Source organism: Syngnathus typhle, linkage group LG12 (assembly GCF_033458585.1).
Source record: "Syngnathus typhle isolate RoL2023-S1 ecotype Sweden linkage group LG12, RoL_Styp_1.0, whole genome shotgun sequence".
NCBI lineage: Eukaryota > Metazoa > Chordata > Actinopteri > Syngnathiformes > Syngnathidae > Syngnathus > Syngnathus typhle.
Genome location: NC_083749.1, coordinates 3099426 through 3124321, shown reverse-complemented (window position 1 = coordinate 3124321; position 24896 = coordinate 3099426). Strand labels below are relative to the sequence as shown.

Below are 24896 nucleotides of genomic sequence, written 5' to 3'. Positions count from 1 at the left end.
ACAAATCGCAACTCTCAGAACGAGAACGTGCTAATCAGCGGTCGTAAAAACAAACAATTGTCATGAGGCTCGCTTTCATGTATGGCATCGTAGAAGCTAAAACTGTGCGTGTGTGCTTGGCCTGTCAGACGGCAAGGTCAAAGCCAGAAGTTTTCAAGCCTAACGTTCCGTGACAAGTGGGCAAGGTTCCATCAAGGTGACTCACTGCATGCCCGGGCACACACACACAACCGCACGCAAATCTTCATTCCTATTTACCTCTGTGGTTTTATCTGCGCTTAATGTAGTTATTAATCACAGTTGCGGTCTGAATGGTCCACAAAAGTGCCGCAATAAGAAACAAAGGAGCGATCAAGCAAGAAGCCTTAAGAGGACGAGGCTCCCCCTGTGGAAGCTCCATTATCACACGTGTCTATTTGTATCTGTCTGCCTGCACAAGGGAGAGGATGTTGCAGCGATAAGTCAGAAGTTGTCGATGCATTCTCGCGTGTCAACATTGGCTGTGTGTCCACCCCGTTTCTTTTTTTTGGGAGATTACATCTTGTTTCTCGCTTGTTGTGAGAGCTCATTTTTAATCTGCTGCCGGCGACAAACCGCTGAAGTGGAGATTGACGGTTGGAATCGTCCGTTGTTTGACAGCCGCGTTTTGACAACTCACAGCCCCGTGCGCGATCAATATAGCGAGAAAAACAACAGAAGACAATTGACTTGCTAAAAAGTAGGCTTCAATGTCAACATTTGAAGAAAAGTCCCTCAAATTTCCTTCCCGGTAATCCCTTGAGGGATCCTGACAGAAACATAGAAGAAAAACAATGCAACAAATGTTTTTACCGTAAATTCCGGACTATAAGCCGCGACTTTTTTCTAAAATTTTGAACCCTGCGGTTTATAGTCAGGTGCGTCTTATATAAGGATTATTTTCGTGATTTTTGTGATGACTGGATCACTTTTATACACTGCGGTATCTTGAAGAAAAAAATACTATTTTGAAACACGACTATGGCTGCTGCTTATTCTGGCTGTGTTGCTTGTGACTATTATGAGCTTTAGTAGGAATGCACGCTAGGTGACCTGCGTCAAAGGGCTCTAAACCCTTCGTCACAGTCAGTGTTTTGAAAGACATGTTAAAGTATGTTATTAAAACTTTAAAAAGGCTTTCTGTGAACGGTCTTTCCTTGTAAAAAGACGCGTGTGCACGTGCGGCTTATAGTCCGATGCGGCTTATATAAGAAAAAAACTAAAATATCCCCCAATTTTAGCTGGTGCGGTTTATAGTCCGGTGCGGCTTATAGTCGGGAATTTACGGTATTTCCTTTTTATTACGCCGATCGGTATCTCTGATGACATCAAAACTCCTCGGGAAAGTGTGATTGCCACTGTGACCTCCTTCTCCATCAAAGCAACTAACTGCTTTCTCTTCTTCTCCCACTTCATTTGACCTCTCTGCCTCCATGCCGCCCTTTTCTATCTCTACATCTGCGACTATCATCTCATCTTTAAACACCCCCCCTTCCTCCCTGCGGCATCCGCTGCCGTCTTTCAGCTTGCAAAGTGGGGTTCTACCGCTCGCTGCTGGAGTCTCTTCTCTGCAGTAAGTGCCCGCCCCACAGCGTGGCCCGGCACACCGGAGCAACTGTCTGCAGCTGCGAAGAAGGATATTACAAGATTGACTCAGATCCTCCCAATATGGCCTGCACACGTGAGATTCGACGTCTCTATTTGTACAGATTGACTTTTGATTTATTGTCAAAGCAGTTCTTTTGGTCAGACAGGGAAGATTATTTTATGTGTTGAATAAAAATATTAAAATATTATTATCAGAAATATTGAAGATTATTGGAAGATTATTTTATTCATTAAATAAAATAAAATTAGAATAAATATTATTTTTGTTATAATACATATTGAATAAATTATTATCATAAAATATTTATAAAATAATCTAACCAAAAGAACTGTTTAAATAGTATGTTAAGAAGACAGTATGAACCTTCACGAATGACTTTTGATTTGTTCTGACTGAGAAGTCCAATTTAACTTTCAGGGCCGCCATCGGCTCCCCGCAACGCCATCTCCAACGTCAACGAGACCAGCGTCTTCCTGGAGTGGTCCGTTCCAATGGAGTCCGGTGGCAGGAAGGACATCCGTTACAACGTCCTTTGCAGACAAGTCTTGCCAGACGGAAGGGGATTGGAAGAGTGCGGTGCCAACGTTCGCTTTCTGCCACGTCAGGTGGGCCTGACCAACACTTCGGTGATGGTGGCCGACCTGCAGTCCCATACCAATTACAGTTTCCTCTTGGAGGCCATCAGTGGAGTTTCGGAGCTGGCTAAAGAGCGTACGAGGCAGTATGTGTCACTCAATGTGACCACCAATCAGGCTGGTATGTGGTCGATTTGCTGTTTGTCCATAAATGGTCGTGTGTGGGCGGAGCTTAGTCGCTGAGATGTGTTTACATGATGGCAGTTTTGCAATTTTTTCACATTTTATTTTTTGCAACAACAATGCCGTCGTCGAGCATAAGGGATAATAATCGAGATAACAGATCTCGCCATACTTGTCAATCTGACGAGCTTTCTTGGTTTCTATTCAAATGGAGATTAAAATTGCAACAGCATCTGCTTGGGGAGCCAATTTTTCTTGTTAACAAATAAATTGTGCTTGCGTAGTTTAGTTTTGTTTGTAATGAAATGGCAAGATGGCGGGATGATGGAACGGGCAGAATCAAATGTCTGCGGTCTGCTTCCATTTAGGGGGTAAATTGAAAAAGAAGACAGTTTATTGACGAAAGGTTTGCATGCCATCGTGGAATGGGAGGAAGTCGTAATAGCGGACGGTCGCTCGGTCTGGGAAAAGAAGAGACAGATGGTTGTTTGACAGTCAAGAGAAGCGACAGACCTCTAACCCTGCCGTCACTGTGACTGTCAGCAATCTGAGTGGATTACACCAGAGCCCAGAGCTCCCTTTGAGTTCATCGGAGTTGTGGCGGGATTAGAGTTAACCAAATTGGAGATTAGGGATTACATTAGATTACATATGACTGGCAAAATCGCCACTCCTTGGCAATGGGTGCAATTATTCTGGTTAAATTACACTTGTTATTTTCATTCAAGTGTTGGGAACCCATCTTGGACAAATTAGCCCTTATGTTAATTGTTGTCAGATATCATAATTCATAAACCGAATAGATCACATGATCATTTTATCCATAGGCCAGTTTGGAAATTTGTCAAATTGTCATCTGGATTGGAATCATGGCCAAGTAGTTACCGTATTTTTCAGACTATAAGACGCATTTAAAATTGATAAAATGCAATCTTAATATGACTAATATTTGGACATTTCCCAAAATTTTCGAGTGAGACTGCGCTTTATAACCCGGTCCAAAAAAATACAGTATCAGATTTATTTTCTTCAACACAGCAACAAAATAATTCCATTACTGCCTCCAGCAGATGGACAAAAAGATTACTCCGAAGGTGTGATAGTTACTTCGTGACAGCAGGTTGCTTACACACAGTGAGAAAAGATATTAGTAAGCCCCCAAAGGACCCCCAAAATGTGCTGGTAGCAGTTCACTACAGTGCAAACCGTGTTAATTTCCTCACAGAGTTGTGTTCAATGGCTTGATTAAGGCTGACAGCTTTGTTATTTACCAGAGATGCAAAACAGATGTCACCTTTCCCAGATGTTGCTACCATCATCATTCCACTCGGGCGTTCGGTATCATTTCAATCCTATTCCCTGCTGCACTTTAAACAATCCTGAGCCCATTTTGGTTATAGCTGCAGTCGCAACAAGACATTTCTCTGATCAGTCCTTGCGTTTTGAATCGGTAGGCGAAAGCAGGCCAGCCGGAGAGCTGACGAGCCAGAGGACGAGTAGATCTGAAGTGTGGGGAAGTGTCATACTTGATAAGGGGCCAGATAAACAGACCGTTTCACGGTGTCCCTGTAAAGCCGCGTCAAATAATAAAACGGCGGTGCTGAAGGGGCAGGTTCACGGAAGCGCCATGTCCATCACACCGACCGTCAGATTAGAAATGTCGGAGGCCGTTATGCAGCACGAACACGAAACTTTATGAAGTTGGGGATTTTGTTTTTCTGAGAAGTGCATTGGCAAAAGATTAGTTTGAAATAGAGTCGGGAGAAAACAAGATGAAATCGGTGAAAGCGTATCTACTTCTCTTACGCTTTTGGTTCGACTGATATTTCTTTCAGTGTACTTACAAACCCGAGCTCGATGTTCGAGGGTCTGTATTGATTTTTTTTTTCTTTTCCAAAAGCTTCGGAGCAAAGTGGTTGGCTCTGGTTTTATTTTCAGCACTGTGATAATGATGTAAGGCGGAGGTACTTGAAGTTGACAAGTGGGCAGCTGTCAGCGCTAAAAAGTTAACGTACGGAAAATTGCCGAGTTTTATGAAATAGCCCAAAATGTTTGCGCACGAGAAGCGTGACTCCTTTCCCGTCGCGTTTATGAAACCCTCGTAATTTATAAATATATAAGAAGTACTTTGGGTGCCTTATTCCCGGTTAATCTGCGGGAAAACTAAAGGCACTTTGTCACGATGACGGCCGAGCCTTTACAGTATTTAAAAAGAGAGTGTGTGTCGGTTTTTGGTTTCAGGCTTTTAAGATGTTGCAGATAGGACTCTTGTGAAAGCATCTACTCCAGGATACAGTTACCGTTGTATGTAGCCGTGATTTATTCCCTGTGGTGTTCTGCTGAGACCATTGAAACTGAAACGATGTTTGGTGTCACACACAGACACACACACACACGTTGTCGACGTTGCCAGAGGGAGCATTTTGCCTGGTTAAAAGCCTCTTGTGTCGTAGATTCTCCAACTGTCCCTGGGAGAGTTGGACCAAGCGTTCAGGTTACGTTCAAGGATGGCTCAATGACGGATGCACACTCACGCAAGTCGGCTCGCTCCAGAATAAATTACCGAAATAAAAAATGTTCAAATCGAATTCACACAACCTCAAGCTAGTTGAATTTAAAGCATGCAAAGCAATGCTAGCGCTGAGCCAACCTGGGTACTTTTGAATTTCGACGTTGAATTTCAAATTCTCAACTGTTCGAGTCTCAATTTTTTTCACATCACCCGACATGAACCAGGAAGTAGTCTACTAAAATTAATCCCAATATTTTTTTTTGTGTTGCGGCTCCCTCAGCATTGTGACAGATTGATACAGTTGGACTCGCCTTCTCCTCTGCCAGCATTGAATGAATTGCCCAAGATTTAACTGGACAGTTTAATTAGACACTCGGGCATTTCAATGCCAAAATTGTCGCTGAGCTGCCTTGGCCTAGAAATCCTCTGGTTGGTTGGAACAGCTCAGTGGGTTGAAAACAATCAAGAATTCCCAAAGGAGCTTGAATCCAAAAAGTGTCGTGCCGTTGGGGGGGGACCTGATGGATGAAATGAGTCACAAATTACAACTGATTGGAAATATCTTCACAATTTTGAAAAAGTCTCAGAATATCAATTTTGGCTCTTTGTGATATTTTCGACAGTTTGATTAAACTTCACTGTCAGTTTTCAGCTCTGTTGTTGTAATTGTGCATGTTTGTGTGTGTTTGTGTGTGTGTGCAGCACCTTCGCCGGTGAGCGTGGTGAGAAAAGGTCATGCCGGTAAGAGCAGCATCGCGCTTTCCTGGGCGGAACCGGACCGACCCAACGGCATCATCTTGGAATATGAGATCAAGTATTTTGAGAAGGTAAAGGAACAAATGTTACTCATATTAGTAGTTGCGCAATACTTTATTTTGCCGATCTACGTAAGCAAAATATTCTACTGGCGAACATATTCTGGGTTTTCTTCACAGTCCATGATTTTGCTGACACACCTACTAAACGGCACCTTGTGAAAATAATGTTGCCTTTCCCCAAAGCTGTTTTGAAGGTGGACATTGTTAAAGAGAGCAATTTGATGCTTCAGCTCAGTTCAGTGATCCTGTGCCCTTCCTCCTCTCTTCTTTTCATCCTTGTAAGCATTCTTTTCTGGGAAGGTCATAATAAAGGTAAAGAGAGAGAGAGTGAGTGGGGAAAAAAAAGAAGGTTTGTGGTCAGTGGTTAGCTAATGGTTTCTGGCTAATGGACTGGCTTTGAGCCTTGTTTAAACCTGATGAGGTTACACTTGGAAAACTGATCCTCAGACATTCCAAAAAAAAAAAATCAAATATGCACTTTCTCTTCCAACAGGAGCAGGACTCCAGCTACACCATCATAAAATCCAGGGAGACGGAGATGGTGGTGGAAAGTCTCAAACCCTCTTCGGTCTACATCTTCCAGGTCGGACAAAATCCATATCGACATCGATTAATGATAATGACATGACACGGAAAAGAATCTACGCAAGGCGGGCGAGCACTTGCAAAGATTTAGCTTATTGGAAGTGACGTATAAATCAAACAAACGGTCCCTCGGAAATAATAACGCGCCGGACCAATAAAGATATTTGGAAGTGGTTATAGTCAGTAGAATTCAATACCGGGCAATCTGTTCCAGGCGGCTGATCAATTTGATCACACTTGATATTAATCCCCCCTTTGAGAAATAATATAAATAATGTGAGGGTTGAATATGTGTGGACTTTGCAGGTGCGAGCCAGAACATCTGCGGGCTACGGCGCTTTTAGCCGGCGTTTTGAATTCCGGACCAGCCCTTACCGTGAGTTCACACAAAAGCGTTGGACGAGAAAAACGGGGAGTGTAAGACCCAGCGGGCGAGCGTGGCGATATAAAAACCTCACACCTGTATCAGCAGTATAGTCCAAGTCTTTTTTACATCCCGCCCTGTCTTTTTTTTTTTTTTTTTTTATTGGCAGTAACAGCCACCAGCGAACGTGCCCAGGCATCCATAGTAGCGGTGGCTATCACTTTGGCCCTCGTCCTGCTGGCGGTGGTGGCTGGATTTCTACTCAGCGGACGGTAAGGCGGCCAATCGGTTCGGAGGCCGCTGCGCCACCTGAGCCGTGCCCTCAATCAATTTGACAGATAAGCAAAGTGATGCTTCCCCCGGGGATCGGCCTACGTTGATGTAGCTCGATTACATGTGGTTGGATGGAAATCGCTGATCTATGTTATGATTACCTTCAAATGGAGCTCGGAGTTGTTATGACAACCCGGCCGTTGCTCTTTGATGAGGACGATAGTAGTCCAAGGCATTCCTCATCTCATTGGATCTGGATTGGCATGAGAAGTGTTTAAACTTGTTTGCGTAAAAGGTCGGTAAAGAGCGAAGCCGACGCATCCGTCAGGATCACAGCTCCAAGCTGCAGCCTTCAGCCGCATCCGCTGTGGAGGTCATGTAGACCAGCTGCTGTGGTCACAATGCTTTACTGTCAGAGCTTGGATTCATGAATATCATTGATCCTTGTAGAAGAATATGCTGAGCCGCGCTGTTTTCTGCCAGTGTGTTGTGTCTGTCTGGGGGAGTGCCCAGCATGCAGTATCTACAACCGATGGGCCTCGTAAAAAAAAAAAAGTCTGGACTTTAGTGGAATAAATGCTGTGTGGCAAAAGGTTAAAAATGGAGGCCCAAGAGAATAAATAAAAGAAATAATTCAAGAAAAGTGCCTGGATTATATTCACCAAATATATGTAACAATAATAATAAATAAATGATGATAATAAATTGAAAATTCTCAAGTATAGTACATGTCTGACAAAAGGTTAAAAATGGAAGACCAAGAGAATAAATAAAAAAAATTATTCAAGAAAAGTGCCTGGATTATTTTTACCAAATATATGTAACAATAATAATAAAAAAATGATAATAATAAATTGAAAATTCTCAACAATAGTGCATGTGTGACAAAAGGTTCAAAATGGAAACCCAAGAGAATAAATAAAAAAATAATTCAAGAAAAGTGCCTGGATTATTTTTACCAAATATATGTAACAATAATAATAAAAAAATGATGATAATAAATTGAAAATGCTCAACTATAGTGCATGTGTGACCAAAGGTTCAAAATGGAAACCCAAGAGAATAAATAAAAAAATAATTCAAGAAAAGTGCCTGGATTATATTCACCAAATATATGTAACAATAATAATAAATAAATGATGATAATAAATTGAAAATTCTCAAGTATAGTACATGTGTGACAAAAGGTTAAAAATGGAAACCCAGGAGAATAAATAAAAAAAATAATATTTTTTTCCAAATATATGTAACAATAATAATAAAAAAAATAATAATAAATTGAAAATTCTCAAGCGTAGTACATGTGTGACCAAAGGTTCAAAATGGAATCCCAAGAGAATTTCCCCTGTTGAATTTGGGCCAGGAACCCAGCCCCAGGCCACACCCCCCACCCTCCCCGTCTTTACTGTCCAGACTGCCAACGCACATCCGTTGACATAGAATCAGGGCACACATGTGTAGACGCACTTCAACGCAGTGATGCATGTCCACACGCATACACACGGACGTCGGCCATACAGGAAGTCTGAAGGCCGAGTGGCCACTGGGCAAGCTCAAATCCCTTAACTCAACAGATCCGGAAAGCTAGACACCCTCGGGCAGACACAAAACACACACGCACGCACATATACAGTGAACATCCAGCTGCCCATGGAAAGCCTCTTGGATTTTCTGTCCTACACAATAAGAGCTGCATGCGTGAATATTTGGAATTTGTTTGATTTACCCCCCCCAATAATGACAAAACTAAGCTATGCTTACCTTAAATATATTATACATAGAAATTAGTGCAGCATTGCTTTACTCAATTGACGAATAAGCAAATTTCAAGTTTGATCAACCGTGAAAATAAGAACTCGTGTTCTTGTTGAGCATTTTTGGCAGGCATCATAAATTCCCTGATTGGATTCAATTACAGATGGTTAGCCGACATTAAAATAATTGCAATGTGTGCGTGTGTGTCTGTGTGTGTGTGTATGCACCCATGGCTTTTTTGTACAAAATCAATCTCCTTTGTTTAATCTAGGTTATCTGATTGTATCCGATGGCTCGGATGTGTAAATATTGACGTAGAGAAATTGTTTGGACTGGCGCAAACTCGTGGGTGGATTTTTGGGTACACAGGCAAAAAAATAAAATAAAATGACTACAGTAAATTGCTCATACATAACATTTAAAAAAAGAAAAAAATCCTTCTAGTCTGCTGTTTAATTCTAGAAAAAAAAATTTGAACGACAGAATAAATAAATACAATACTACAAAAATATTTTTTCTCTTTCCTAGGCGATGTGGCTACAGCAAAGCAAAGCAAGATCCTGAAGAGGAAAAAATGCACTTCCATAATGGGCACAGTAAGTTTACATTTTGTCACCATCCAATGGAAAACGTGTATCTAAATACGTTCTGGATTTCCGGGTGAGACAATAAGTCATCAGCGGTTAACTACGGAGAGTTCAAACGGTGGCCGTGTCGTTACGGGTTAGTTTCCCCCCGGAAGGTCTGACCATGTGTGTCTCCATGACACTTCAGCCAGAGATCTCCGGGGCATTTGATTGTTGGCACACTGGCCCAATCCAAACATAGCCATAATGGTTTCCCCGTCTTGACTGCCTCATATATTTGGCAACATTTTGGCATTGTCTTCTGTAGCCCATCTGTTGCAATTAGGGATGACCGAGACTGCCGTGTTGGCTCATAAGAAGCAAAATGCTGCCAAAGTGTGTTACTAGCACACTGAAAGACTTAGCACAAATAAAAATTAAAATAAACTTTTATGATATGTGTGTGTCTGCAGTAAAGTTCCCGGGAGTGCGTACCTACATCGACCCCCTCACCTACGAAGACCCTAACCAGGCTGTGCATGAATTTGCCCAAGAGATTGACGTGTCATTCATCTCCATCGAAAGAATCATCGGCGCTGGTAAAAAAAAAATTGAGCTTGTTGTTCCATTTAATAAAATATTTGCAGCTCTAAGCTTGATGTGGATGTGCCTCAGGGGAGTTTGGAGAGGTGTGCAGCGGCCCGCTAAGGTTGCCGGGGAAAAGGGAGATGCAGGTCGCCATCAAGACGTTGAAAGCGGGATACACGGAGCATCAGAGACGTGATTTCCTGTGGGAGGCCTCAATCATGGGCCAGTTTAATCATCCCAACATCATTCGTCTGGAGGGCGTGGTCACCAAGAGTCAGTGTCTTCTAATAATTAAAAAATATAATATTTATTTATTTATAAATAAATAAATACATTATTTATTTATTTATTTATTTATTTATTCTTTTCAGGTAAACCAGTGATGATTATCACCGAATACATGGAGAATGGGTCACTGGACACATTCCTTAAGGTAGGAAAAAAAAAAGAATATTGTAAGATACAACTGACAAGTAGATGATAAGGAACAAACTGAATAGAGGTAAATATGGCACTAACTATAGACAATGGGGATGAATAATAATGAGGAAACTGAAAGCTAATCAGTGAATGGATTATCGTCGCTAAAGTGTGTCCTTCTCTGGATGTAAAAATGAATAAATACATTTGGGTGATTTTGTTGAATGCTGCACCGCAGTTGTTGGCAAAGCGGATCAACGGGGAATGACAATACAGCCAATTAGCTTTTATTATTCCAGCTAAATGCCTCATTAAGTTCAGACATTCAAAGCCAAATGTAGCGACTTGCTGCAAACATACTTCACATGACTGGAACGACTGGGATCTCAATCGTTCTTGCTGCAAACCACTTCAAGCTTTTCATACCTTCCAATGGCACCTTGTTCAATGAAAGCAGTTCAGGTTAGCTTCTTAAATTCTTGTGGTTCATCTCAGCAATGTCAAAATGGTACTAAAAATCCTTCAGAATGTTGTGAGAAGCAAGGGAAGTGCTAGCAGGACGGTCCTGGGTGCCAAAAGGAGGGAGGGAGGGGTCGAGCAGCAGGCAGAGCAGCTCGCAAAAGCCTGTCAAGTAATTACATGGATGGCTGCTGTACTGAGGACAGTATAAATGACACCGCCAAGTGTCTGGACGGGCTTCTGGATTAGTTGTTGCACCATTTTGACAATGCAGTAAGCGATGCTCATACTCATACGTCAGGCTTAACACGGAATTGAATTTCTAAGTGGGACCTTACACTGTCGATTCTTCGGTGGGCTAGATAAGTGGTGGAAAATCAGATTGAAACCACAAAAGGAAAGTAGGTTCATGGTAACAAAGGGAATGTACCGACACGAGTACCCTGATGATCAATTTAGGGCTGTCACAATTGAATATTTTTAGAATCGATTATTCTTTTGATTAATCAAATCATCGGATAAAAAGTGTTTTTCATGAAAGTGTATCGCAAAATCATTTTCCCCATTTATTGTTGTTCATTCGGTATTGTTTAGTGATAAAAAAACTACCGTATTTTCCTCACTATAAGGCGCACCGGATTATAAGGCGCACCTTCAATGAATGGCCCGTTTTAAAACCATATATAAATCCATATATTTGGACACGCCTGCCGTGGTGGCTCAATATTGGTCCATATATAAGGCGCAGAGGATTATAAGGCGCACTGTCAGCTTTTGAGAAAATTGGAGGTTTTTAGGTGCGCCTTATAGTGCAGAAAATACGGTAAATGAAAGTTAGTGTTTCAAGGCTGTGTTTGATAATCGATTGTCGATTAATCAGTTCATTTTGACAGCTGAAGCTCAATTCATACCAACAATTTCTTTTTTTTTGTCTTCCACTCCAGAAAAATGATGGTCAGTTCACTGTTATCCAGCTGGTTGGTATGCTACGTGGTATTGCATCTGGCATGAGGTACCAACACGCACGCACATAATTTGATATTGACAGCAATTCTCCACGGCTGGCTTCTAAAAGCCAATCGTCTCCTTGCGGCTAATGAATGCAGGTACTTGTCTGACATGGGTTACGTGCACCGCGATCTGGCAGCTCGAAACATCCTGGTCAACAGCAACCTTGTGTGCAAAGTGTCTGATTTCGGCCTATCCCGCGTTCTGGAGGACGACCCTGAGGCTGCTTACACCACACGGGTAAGGCGCTGCATTTTGATTTGGGAAGGCGCCTTGGCAGTTTGTTTTCATTTTCACATAAAAGAAATTGCTTGTCCCACACAGCCCAAGGTGACATTTAAAAGTTGACCAACTACTGTGTTTACAATAAATGGTAAATCACGTATTGAAAGGCTGCATTTTTTTTTTTTAATCCAAATGGCCACACAATTTTTTTTTACGAGTGACATCCTTTCAAATGAATCTCCAGCTTCCAGCCAATTAGTCGCCTCGGCCTCTCCGGCACTCAATTAGCGCCAAACATCCCGTCACTCACCTCTCTTCCTGCTCTCCACTCATTCTCACTCGCTGGCGTTTTCCTCGGCTCCGACTGAACAGCGTGAGGAACATCGTCCACACCCTTCACATCATCAGACTCGGAGATATCCCGCTGCTGTGTTCATCAATGCCGCATCGAGCTAATTTCACTTCTCATCGACTGAAAGCACATTTGGCTCAGCAGTCATCCCGGGAAATGTTCTATCGTAGCGATGAACGCTTTATAATGAAGTCACGCGGCTGCACACACACATCATATGACTATTTGTAAAAGAATATCAACCTTGTTATCTTTATTACAAAATTATCATGATGATAATTAACATGACGTGTTTGAGTCCAGTTTAAAACCTTTGGTAATAAAAAAAATAAAAGAAAATTTTAATAATATTCTTATATATTTTGTCACAGGGCGGGAAGATTCCAATTCGCTGGACAGCTCCCGAGGCCATCGCATTCCGGAAGTTCACCTCAGCCAGCGACGTGTGGAGTTACGGCATCGTCATGTGGGAAGTGATGTCGTACGGCGAGCGTCCATACTGGGAGATGTCCAATCAAGATGTAAGTTCTGGAAATTTTGTGTATTTTCACTTCACATCAATTTGTCCTCCCCAGTCATTTGCATGAAATATCGCTGATATTTTTAAAATACTTTGTTGCTGGGATTCTGTACAAAAAAATGGCGCAAGGACGTCTTAGTGAAATCCACGAGGCTTCTAATGTCAGACGCTATTGATGTCAATCTATTCCTGCAAAGTGTTGACGATGAGAATGAATAGCTTTAATAGAAGATTAGATTTTCTAGCGTGTGTGGGGAAGGGAGGCGAAGCACAAAGTTGCACAGCTAAGCAGAACCTCGTGGGAGGGAATATCACTTTTTTTTTTTTTTTAACATTTGCTCCATTGAGCTTCCATTTTTATTGTAGCCGTGAACACCATGTCGGAGCAAATGACATGACATTTTTAAGTAGCCGGCGACCTAAATCACTTGCGGGTGAGGAGCGTGTCGGAGGATCTTAAAAGTCCAACCCAGAAGTCCTCCAAGATTTCAACGGCGTGGAAGCAGACACACGTGCACACGCAGCCCTGCGGTGACCTCCTCATCCGCCAGCCCCTCCCACCTCCTTTTGCTTATGAGGCCGTCTGTCTCCAAGAAGTGGCGAGAGGGGGAGTAAGGGAGGATGAAAGAAGGGAAGTAGAGGAGGACGTTTGATGTTTAATTGAAAGCGTTATGGCGGATTTTCTCCGATCCGCACAAGAAATTGCAGCGACTTTCTGAAAGCCTTCTCCTTGTGTTTAATTTTTTTCCTGCACTCCATCGCTTTTTCTCTCATCCTGCCTTTTGTCTTTCATCTGCATTCTTTTTTTTTTGCCAGTCAGCTTGGTGTAGTTGTGCCTTGTGGCGTGTTGGCCTTCTCACCGTGCACTCCCACGCATGTGTGTTTAAATGCAATCTGTTTTTTCGGACTGAACTTCAACATCCCAATTCCCTCCAGTCAGTCTTGAGTCGAGCAGAAGTAGGCCGAGACCTCCAGATTTGCTCCATCTCGCACAAATGATTAACTAGCCGATACTAGATGATGCCTTCATGGTGCTCATGAGATACAACATCACAATTCAGCTAGCCAATAATTTCGGGTTTAGACTATTGTTGTCTATTTTAAGATGAAGGAATTGTCCTCGGGTGTTGCCCATCCTATCCTTCTCAACAACTCCCACCCAATTCTGCAGGTCATTAAAGCGGTAGAAGAGAGCTATCGGTTACCGGGTCCGATGGATTGCCCCGAGGCGCTCTACCACCTCATGATGGACTGCTGGCAGCGCGAACGGAGCAACCGGCCCAAGTTTGATGAGATCGTATGTCTACTCGACAAACTCATTCGCAACCCTTGCTCGCTGAAAAATCTGGTCAACTCTTCACACAGGTGAGAATTAATAAAAAAGTAAAAAATAAATCCTTAATACTTAAGTACACAGAAGTACACATTAATCTGACTGAAATGGTATTTTTTTCTTAAAATTGAATTTCCTCTTTTGACAGTTTGGAAAGAATTCACCTTAGTGCTAAATTAGACTTTCTTCACCTTCCTCCATTTGCTTTACATATTCCTTCTCTTGTGAATTAAACTCGGAGCTAAACTCATCATCATTCAGATTAAATGTAAATAGAGTCTGTCGAATTCTTATGTGGCGGCATAATTAAATCACTTTAGACCGCAATCGCTTCGTGTTGTTGGGGGAAGAGGTGGGGGGGGGGGGGGGGGGAAGGCATAAATGAAATTGATTTTCTTAAGAATAAGCAATAGTTTCAATTGTTTGCCTTTCAAAGTATTCTAACATCCAATTAGTTAGTTTTACATTAGCGTATAATGACATTAACGCGTTGTAATGGAGACATTTAAGTCCTCATTTTCTCGGTGGAGGCAATGAAACAACGGTTGATCATTTCTCGGCCTATTCTACGAAGATAAGTAAATTCCCGATGTAACAACCAAAGCAATAGCGCTCAACAGTTCAAAGGAGCTCCAGCAAAACCAGACCTTCCGCATAATGAAGCTCCTATTAGCTAGAAAAAGCTGTTTGCAACCTTCGACGTTTGTATTTCAAAGCTCGGCGCTTTCTCTTTGTTGGCATGGAGAATAACCTGAATAATGTTGTCTTAGTAATGAGTGGACTATATTTTGCATCACAATGCATTCAGAGAATAATGAAGGCGATATGTCGAAAAAAAAAAAAAAGCTGTCACTCTAACAGTCTTCAAATACACCGCCATTTTGTTTCCACCGTTTGACCGCAATATAATTACGATTTCCTGTCAAAGGGAGGAACTAATCAATACCATCTCAACCAGCCTTCCGCCTTGACAGCAGATTTTACTTTCCAGAAGTTCCAAATCACCGACTGCATTAATTTTTTTTCCTGATTGATGTCATCAGGGTATCCAACCTCTTAGTGGAGCACGCCAGTGTAGATGTAGACTGCAACGTCCGGAGTAGAACAGTAGGCGAGTGGCTGGATTCCATCAAGATGGGTCGTTACACGGAACTCTTCCTGGAAGGAGGATACTCGTCACTGGACACAATCGCTCACATGACATCCGAGTAAGGACACTCGTGAACGCTATCTTTTGAATTTGATCGTATCCGATGGTGTCTTCATGTCTTCTTGTTTTTAGGGACTTGCGGAGAGTTGGGGTGAACCTAGCAGGTCATCAGAAGAAAATCATCACTAGCATTCAGGAAATGAGAGTCCTTATGAACAGCTCCATTACCAGTGTCAACATCTAATGCGCACAATATACGTGGACCTAGTATGAAGAAGACTTCAGTTGGACCTAGAGCGGCTGAGCACTTTCTAAATGATAAGGAGCAGACTTTCTATGGACCAGTGATTTTTTTTTTTTTTTTTAGGGGTGTCACAGACCAAACTGAAGGGAGATGAGTGGTTTTACAAAAAAGGGAACATGGTTGACTGAAGACTTTCCATCCAGAGGATTCCTTCCATCCCAGCACTGCTTCGGTTCTCAAACATGGAGAGATACCAGCACTTTTTGGTTACACACAAATACGTTCATTTCTTCTCTCAGCTTGTCTCAGGTTTTCTGAGTCCAGCGGGTCTGTATGTTTCGCTTAGCGTCTTCTGGAAAGTGGATTGAGGCACCAACGGCTACCATCTCCGGTTTTTGTTCGGTGGTCACGAGGACGCCATCAAACTCATTTAAGATTGCATGAACACGTCAGCTCGCTTCATGTTGTCTTTTGTAGGACAAAAAAAATCGGAACTTGATTGATCAGCGGATGTACCATGTTGCTATGGAAACAGTCAACAATCACTCAACCATGATGAGTCTTCAAGTTTCGAATCAACCACGTTTGAGATTCCAATGAAGCCTTCACGTCCACTTTCAGGTACTGCGAAAAAACCCTCAGCAAGTTTTTCTCCACCACAGTGCACCTCATCGAAACGGAACCACTGGCAAACGGAGGCAATATTGAATAAATCGATAATCACTTATTATTTATTTGTATTTATAGAAAATGCAAAAAAAAAAAAAAATGTTCGTGTTTGCGTTTAATCTGTGAAGCTCTGCCTACATGTATTTCATGTATATAATGTATTATAAATATTTAAAGCAGGGAGCATTGTTCTTCAGTCTACCATGCAGGTGGTCAAGTTGCTATTGATCGAGCATCTCAGTACTCAATAAACAACGTTTCTATATCAGCATTCTTAAAAGATCGACCTGGACCACTCTAAATTAGGGACAGGAATAATTGACTTTTGGATATTTTGTTTTCCAGGGATTTTTCCAAAAGTTTTAACCCATCCACTTAATTAACCATTATCAAAAAAAATCCAAAAATATTTTGGGTTTGGGAATTTTATTTAAAAAAGAAAAAAAATATTTTTGCCCCCCAGCCCCCCTCACAGAAAAACCTTAGCTCCGCCTGTTCCCCCAAGAGTCATTTCTAGCAGCCTATATACAGAAACAGTGAATATTTTTACGACACTATTCAATGTCTCCAAGTTGAAAAAAATGTGCAGATAACTTGCCACATGAACCTCATCTTTTCCGACGACTGCTATTTCTTATTTTTTTTAAATGAACGAGTATTAGGGCAACACTGGACTGAGATTGTCATAATTTCTATGAATACGACAGTCCTCTTAATGCAGTCTGATTCCGGTCCTAATATTCAAACATTATTCTCCATCCTCTTACTTTATGTTTTTCTCTCTTCAGTGTGGCCCTAACACTCCTTCATAGCTTGTGTGGTAATTCAGGAGATGGTACTGAATCGAGATTGTAAAAGTACTTTTATAGGAGATGGTTTAGTAGGCGGGACACTCAATGGACTGTTTGAAAAGCACACTGGAAGAATGTAAGATTTTAAAAGGCTATTTCACTTTTTTTTTTTTTTAAGAACATGTTTTGACTTTTAAATAAGTCAAACCGAAGGCCTCTTCTGCGGTCGGGAGGAGTTACGGTGTTAAAACATTTTACGATCTTGTTTTATGTAATAGGACAATGGAATTGTTCTTTACGTCAAAGTAGACGGGAATAAATTCAGTAAATGCGCGGAAAGTGAGACCCGGAACAAATGAAGTTTGTGACTATTTGGATGGATGAACATTTGGCTGTCATGGGGGAAATGATCAATCGACTAACAAATTGTTTTTAGCTATTTTTTAATGAGACGGGAGACTCCTGCAAGTGTCCTATTGAGCAGACTAATGCTTCCCCGAGGACTTGCTATAGTGTGCATGAATCTCAGCTAAGCGAAACTGACTGACAACACCCCAGCCAAAATAAGCGCGCTCCATTTTGCCTGACTCTCTTCAAAACACAATTAGTCAATAATCAACCGACTTGAATCGTTAACATCGTTTATGGCCGAGCGTATATGCAGGCGGTGCGAGCAATTACGCTGCCTGTATCTGCTTTACTGCTTCTTAAATTACTTTCATCAATCATTTCATAATTTTGAAATAATGTGTCAGATTTTGGGGCTTATTGGCTTTTCGCAACCACCAAACTAATTATAACTAAAAACGTATGCCCAGGGCATGAACAGTTGGAAAATGGTACACCCTTCTAAGTGCCTCGTATCTTTTTAGCACCGTCGTTTCCTCCCCTGCCAAAATGCTTCGTCTTGATTGTGCCCCGACGTTTTATTCACTTTTGCCAGGCAATAAGAAGAATGTCAGACAATGTGTATGTTGGAACTAATTTCATTTGCACTTTATGACAAATCTGTCACCCTTCTTTTTAATTCCCCGCCGCAAAGTTATTTGAAGTTATCTCTTATATTCGGCTTGAGCGCAAGAATTGGGTCGTAATTTCGAAGCAATCCCAATGATGACGAGCACCATTTTTTTTTTTTGTGTGGCACAAATGTGATCATGGCTTGAACAAATGTATGACGGTGACTTAATGTTTGCTCAATGTTGTGAAAATGATTGGAGGGTGTTTTAGGCATTCCAGCAATTCCACTCCGAAGAGGTCTTACGTTGACAGCTCGTATTGATTTGCATCGCTTTTAAAATCAATCATAAACGCATGTTATTGCTACTTACCACCATCAAATATTTTCATTTTTCCAGCAAAGACTTGTTTCTCTGCAATGCCGCTAAACTGGAATGTCTGAATTTTATGAGGGATTTCCAAATATTTATCAACTGCCATACACATGTAGAAATATGTGAACCAATTTCTAATAACATTATGTGAAAACTAGCTTTGAATTCTTTTGATGTCATTTGACGAAAGACTAGCTTTTAAGCTAGCGGAGATTTGCTGAAGGCAAGTCAAGAATAATGATCGACAATTGTAAAAAGAAGTATCGTATTTTTCGGACTATTAAGGCCTATTTATGGAAATTTCCATGGATAAGGTGCACTGTTGATCTTTGAGGAAATTATCTTGGTGCCTTATAGTCCAAAAAATACGATATACCGCAATAAGCTCCATTATAATGGTCATCGTTCTCCTTTTTTTTACCGATGATGACAACTTTTTTGTGCCATTAAAAACAACAACATAAAAAGCCAAACACTCAAAAGTTTTACCACCCGTCTCGTGGTTTTCCAACTTGCAAAGCGTTAGCATGAAACTTGACTTACGGGCCTCGGGTAATCTTTGCGTCGATGATTTATTTCCAGACATGTGGTGATCAGGTTTTGCTGAAAATAAAAATTGTATTGTAAGCGCACACTTTTTTTGTCAACAACTGAATGACAGACAGTTTTGGATTCATTGAAAGCACAGTCAAACATACTTAGTAACTGTTGTGCTATTAGTTTGTCTTTGAGACCGTCATGTATTATGTTTGTGTTGTTGTTTTTGTAGTGTGTTCTCAAATGCTCTATTTTTTCAATAAAATTGGACAAAAATACGTGTCTCACTTTCTGGATTGCTTTTGGATCCGATTTATAATCTGGTGGAGGCAGACTTTGTTCTGATCTTATTTATTTTGTCTGTCTACAAACCAGAGCAGCAAATGAGGACGAACATGACAAAAAATGGATGAATCGAAGGAATCGTATCCACAGCTCGACGAGAAACAATTTCCTTTCACAAGAAACAATTTCCTTTCGCAAGCCAGATCCAAGAGTAATATGTTTGAATATTATGTTACAACTGCACCTTGTCGTCCATCAGAATTTTCGCAGAAAAATCGTTGCCTCGCAGGCTACGTAATAAAGACGATGACCAGGAAGTGATTGGACAAAGACACAATTGGGTATTTGAAATGTCACTCAAAATGGCACCTGATGAAAGATTTATAGAAATGCCGTGCAGGTAATTGTGTGATCACAGTTGTCTGCGGGTGTCAAGGGTCAAATTTGTCAAAGGTTGACTAAAATTGAAAATTACTGCTGTTTTTTTTAATAACAGTAGCGGAACTTCACTGGAAGAAACGAATAATAGTTATCGAAAAAAAAAAGTCTGAGGAGTCCTTGGACTCTCATTCAAAAGTTTTATTTTCAATATTTGAACAACTCAAAGATGGAATAGCTTGGCAGAATCGATTGTGACTGACTCGGGCCAGGTTCTCGAGCCGTTCCATTTTGTTGAGTGCCTTAAGCTAACTTCCGTTGTGAATTGCGCTATATAAATAAAAGTGACTTGACTTGACAATGCATTAGCGGCTAAGAGTAATACTCTGCAATAAAACCCAAAGAGGTTTTTATAGTGTCGTTCCAAAGGCTATGATGCAAGCCCAAGCAACAAGAGTGACACGCGCTGTTGATGTCAGCAGCTCCCGTCTGTCTCTCGGTATACGTTGCAAACCGTATCTTTTTATTTGCATTTATCTGATTTAAATCCAGACCCTCTTCCAGACAGCTTCATACCGCTTTGACTCCATATTGGATTCTGTCAAGTGTGTCCTATTGTTTGCCATCTTTGTTCCTACCCCGTCCCGCTACCGTCAAGACGGTCCGTCTAAAATCAGGTGTCCCATGGTACGATAAAGTAATTTTCTCTTGAAGACATGCCACCGGTCGAAATATCCCTCGGGTCATTTCAAAATCATTGCCGAGAGTCCTCGGTAATCATGACGAATGACCTTCAGTAGAACCTTAGCTGTCACTTGAGAGGAATTGATGATGTGTTGTCATGTATTATCTCAGTTTGGATATTTTACTGTATCATTTTTAGTTTCCATTGACCCAAATTACGTCCATACGTGCAAAATACTTTCCCCCCCTTTCCTAATTCCCCAAATGCAATTTGTGTAGCTGTTTGCTCAAGGTGGACACGAGCAGATAAAGATGATCTAAGTGTAGCGCCAATGCTTTGACACGAAACTCTGGTCTGACCCCCCCCAGCAAATAAGCCGCTGGTAAATAGCCTTATCCATTCTGCTAGTGATCCGACAAGCCTGCCATGAGAGGGCCGTGTGATGTCAAGTGGCTGGCTAGCAAGGACACACACATACATACACACATGTCACCAGCAGGTCTTTGTGTAGCGTTGGAGATAAGTCAACGCGCACACACAGACACGAGGCAACCACCCCCACCTTTCTCTCTTGCCTGTCGCCTTCATACAAAGGTAGCCAGAGGGAGGTATTTGTCATTTGCCCAGATGTTTTTTTCCAAGGTCCTTTATCCCGAGCAGTCAATCATGCACGCGCTGAATTGTCCCTAATGTGATGTCCTTTCGGACCAATGGGCTCTGTCTTTTTGAGATACGAGCGATCGCACGCGTGTTGAGGGTCGGTCAAGGTGAGATGGAGGAAAAAATCGGAGACACGGGGGGGATACAAATATATATTAATGGCTGTAATATGAGCGCCGTTGCTCTTGGGTAATACGGTCTGATGAATGCCAGCGCAGACTTGCACGGTTTGTCACCGGCTGGATGTTCTTTGTTCTTGGCCATGCTGGTTCCTAATTAGTGGAGTCCATACCAGGTGATGAAATCTTGCGTAATGGCTTCATAATAATGTATGTGCTGGCGTGCATGTGTGGAGATGCTTGACACAAATGGAAAGCAATGCTGAGGAGATTTGAGATTTAAACGCCGTATATTTCTTTCATTCTAGATTTTTTTAACATTATACTGATTTCTTATATTATTTTGTATGATTGTATAGTTATATTTTTTATTTATATTTTTTATATTATTTTTGTAATATTATGCTCTGATTCACTATTTTTTTTTAAAACAAATACCCCAAAGACATAAATTAGCCAAGAGATTTAAGTTATTATATATTTATATTATTTTATATTATTGTATATTTATGTTTCATTTATAATTCTAATATATTATTTTATATATATTTTTTAATATTACGCACTATATAGTATATAAATATATATATTTTTTTAAAATAATACCCCAAAGACATAAATTAGTCAAGAGACAAAGAACCATGACATTACTGGTGCTCACAAAATGAACAAAAGCTACACATGAAGGTGTTTTGCAGACTTTCCTGGCAGTTTGAGATTGTAGGTCGTGCACGGCACATTTGGAGCTTGGCGGAGCTTTCAGCCGTGTACTTTAATAAAGACTTGCTGCCTGTGCACCGATTCGTCTCTTAATAATTGTTTAGGGGATTCTGTACGGTAACCTCTGTAATGTGTTCTAGGAGAATTATTAGAGAAGCTTCGTAATAAAGATAAATCATAAATATGCACCTAAGGATTTTATAAAGGGCAACAGGAATTGGGTGTTTTTATCCCTTGCTTAATTTTTCTTTGTTGTTAGTGTGGGTATGATTTAACTTCCTTCAGCCATTACTAGTGCTGTAGGTCACTTCGATGATTGCATCTGACGTGGAATCGATTTTCACTCAATGCACTTTTCTCAATCACCTTGTAATTGACTTGTGAGCAGCCTCGGGTGTAGCCCACCTATTACCCAACGTCCGTTGGGATGGGGGTCTAGCTCGCCGGTCGACCCGAACAGGGAGCTAGATAAGTGGAATATAAAACGGACGGATGGATTTTTACTAGCTTCTCTTATTGAGGTCCATCCATTGTAAAAGCGACAACCAGCTCAACTGACTCTACTCCAAGTGAGCGAAATGCTAACCCTCAATTGACATATATATATATATAAAATAAATATATTTAGCATATATAATATATATAATTCTATTACATTTTATTATTTCAGTTTTAATAATTTATAAAATAATAATTTTAACATCAATATTTTACTATAATTTTTTTTTATTATTTTAATTTCAATATAATTTGATTATATAGTTTCCCTATCAGCATTTAAAGCATCAGGACTACATTCTATGGAAATTTCCGAGATTAGATCCTCACTCCACCAAAGTGGACACTCTCCATCACGCCTCGTCTGCTTCCGAGATTTCTGTCAATTAAGAAGGAAAGCACATTGTAGCCTACAGTTTGAATTTGTAATCACAGGCTTGCCTCCAGGGCTGCAGAACAGACGTTCCCCAGATAGCTCAGGAGTGTGATCACACCCTTCATGGAAAGGTGAACACTAGCGCAGATTTTCTTCTAGAGATATGTCAACATCCAAGGCCTTGAGGTATCATCTTGAGTTTTTTTGGGGGGGTTTTCTACGACCTCAGCAACCTCGACAGCAGTGTTGCACATGTCTCCTTTTGTCTCTTTCCTCTACAACGCTGGAATTGCAAACATCATCGTCAGAATTCCAAAATACTTCAAATCACATCCAGCGCTTTTATTTTTTAACAGATTTCCAGCAGATAAGTGTCTTTCCTTATAAATGTTGCCATGTATAAATTGTACGGCGAGAATGTCTGAGTGTGAAACATCTCATTTGTCTTAATACCGAATGCTTGCTATGAAGACACGCTAATGACGGTAATGCATCATCTGGATTGAAAAAGGAACATCCATTTTAAAAACAGAAAGGCATCCCTTTCTGTGAAAAAAAAAAAAAAAAAAAAACATTCGCCATTGATTAAAGACATTTTCAACTCTTCCCGATTGACCCATTTGCTTTAAAAAGTGAAATGGTTGCATACCTCATGCCGCCGCGCCGTGTGTGTAATCACTCATTATTAAGTCATGTTTTGAAAATGACTATTGATTTTATCCCACAGCAAGATCAAGCTCCCGAGGGACACCAGAAAATATGCGCATGTTATCTTCCCCTTCGGGACTTTCCCTGTAGACAATCAGTGGCTTTTTTTTTTTTTTGATGAATTCAATCGGCTGATCCTCCCGTGCGCTTTCCCCGAGTCAACACCGTGAGAGTTTTTATTTTCTTATATTTGCGGATCTTCACAGTAGACACTTGCTCCTCTGGATCTCTCTGAATGGTCGAGGAATGAATAAGAGTGGAAGAGCAGACGTCTCATGTATATATATTTTTTTAGAATTGTCTGAAAGAAGCTCTTGACCTTTTGACCTCATTTGTAGGATTTCAATTTGCAGGGTCCCATTTCACAGCTATTGGACGACAACTCGGTTATTAAACGCTAGCATTACGCTACATAGCGCAATTCTTGCCATGCGCTAATTTAAGTCTATTAATTCCGTGGAATGAAACACACACACACCAACACAGGACTGTATCTGTGTGATCGTTTCTATTATCTAGGTCTCCCTCCTGGCTGCACATCAAACATGGATGAGCTCCTACCATAAAAGGCTCCATTTTCCTTTGATTTATACAAGGAATCCAAATCAGAAAGGTGAAAAGTCCAAATCATACATTTTGTATGAACTTGCTGACACCAAAGGCAACATGGAAGAAATTTGGGTGCAAATGTTAAAATAGATCCATGAAAGCAATTTCACAACCAAGTTGGTGTGTGCGTGTTTGTGTGTACAACGGCATCAATTAAATCGATTGCAATGAGAACAGGTTGGTTTCCATTACCGATTTAATTATCCTCTATCAAACAAACATGATAGGACCTTGAGATCACTGGAGACTTTCATTCATTCGCACAAACCGTCCACGAAAAAAAAACGTTTTTTGCTCTCATGGTATTTCAAAGATATCGTTGATATTCATAAAACGAAAGCATCTCCACGCAGTTGTAACTAATCCATATGAACTAAAATTTTAATTAATGTTTTTTTTAAAAGACTCTTTGAGGGAGGCAAAATGAATAATGGAATAGACGAGGCCAGAGGTCAGCAAGGTTTTTTTTGAAAATGAGAATGACATCTTTGATAGTGACCTGCACCTTTGAAATAATGCATTGCTGAAAATTATATTATCATTAATAATGAATAATATTCACTTATGTTAATAGATTCTTGCAATGATTATAAAAAAAAGGGGAAAGATCAACCTGGTATTATTTCTCTGAAATTCACTCTGGGTCAAAATCTGCAAACAAATTTTTAACATTTTAATTTTGGGATATTTCCTCCCCTTTATCTACTCTCGGAATCTACCTGATCCAAACAAGCCATTAAGTGCATCTCATTGAAAAAAACAAAACAAAAAAAACACAAGACTAAAAATAAAGCTGTCAAAATTCCAAAGCAGACAAGCAGCTGCTTGGTTGCGGTGGAAGTACGAGACAGACAGCTGTAAGACGTGTCTGCCGGTGTCTGCGTCTAATTAGGCTACAGATTCCGAGCTCTCGCTCGCTCCCTCTCCGGCGTGATTACGTAACGGCCTCTGCGGTGAAATATCTGAGGGC

The 24896-nt window shown here is 40.8% G+C and overlaps 1 protein-coding gene across 1 annotated transcript in view; it reads left to right on the top strand.

Annotated features, from left to right (window-relative positions):
* The window catches only part of LOC133163180 (ephrin type-A receptor 5), a 34036-nt gene extending 14878 nt beyond the window's left edge, over positions 1–19158 (top strand). The window contains exons 4-19 of the mRNA XM_061292819.1: positions 1544–1699; positions 2045–2383; positions 5600–5724; positions 6209–6298; positions 6607–6676; positions 6834–6936; positions 9221–9288; positions 9732–9857; positions 9934–10119; positions 10218–10279; positions 11670–11737; positions 11832–11973; positions 12682–12831; positions 14002–14195; positions 15207–15371; positions 15446–19158. Of these exons, the coding sequence (XP_061148803.1) occupies positions 1544–1699; positions 2045–2383; positions 5600–5724; positions 6209–6298; positions 6607–6676; positions 6834–6936; positions 9221–9288; positions 9732–9857; positions 9934–10119; positions 10218–10279; positions 11670–11737; positions 11832–11973; positions 12682–12831; positions 14002–14195; positions 15207–15371; positions 15446–15557 (2156 nt within the window). The 3' untranslated portion in view covers positions 15558–19158. The remainder of the gene's footprint in view (positions 1–1543; positions 1700–2044; positions 2384–5599; positions 5725–6208; positions 6299–6606; positions 6677–6833; positions 6937–9220; positions 9289–9731; positions 9858–9933; positions 10120–10217; positions 10280–11669; positions 11738–11831; positions 11974–12681; positions 12832–14001; positions 14196–15206; positions 15372–15445) is intronic.
* Positions 19159–24896: the final 5738 nt, after the last annotated feature.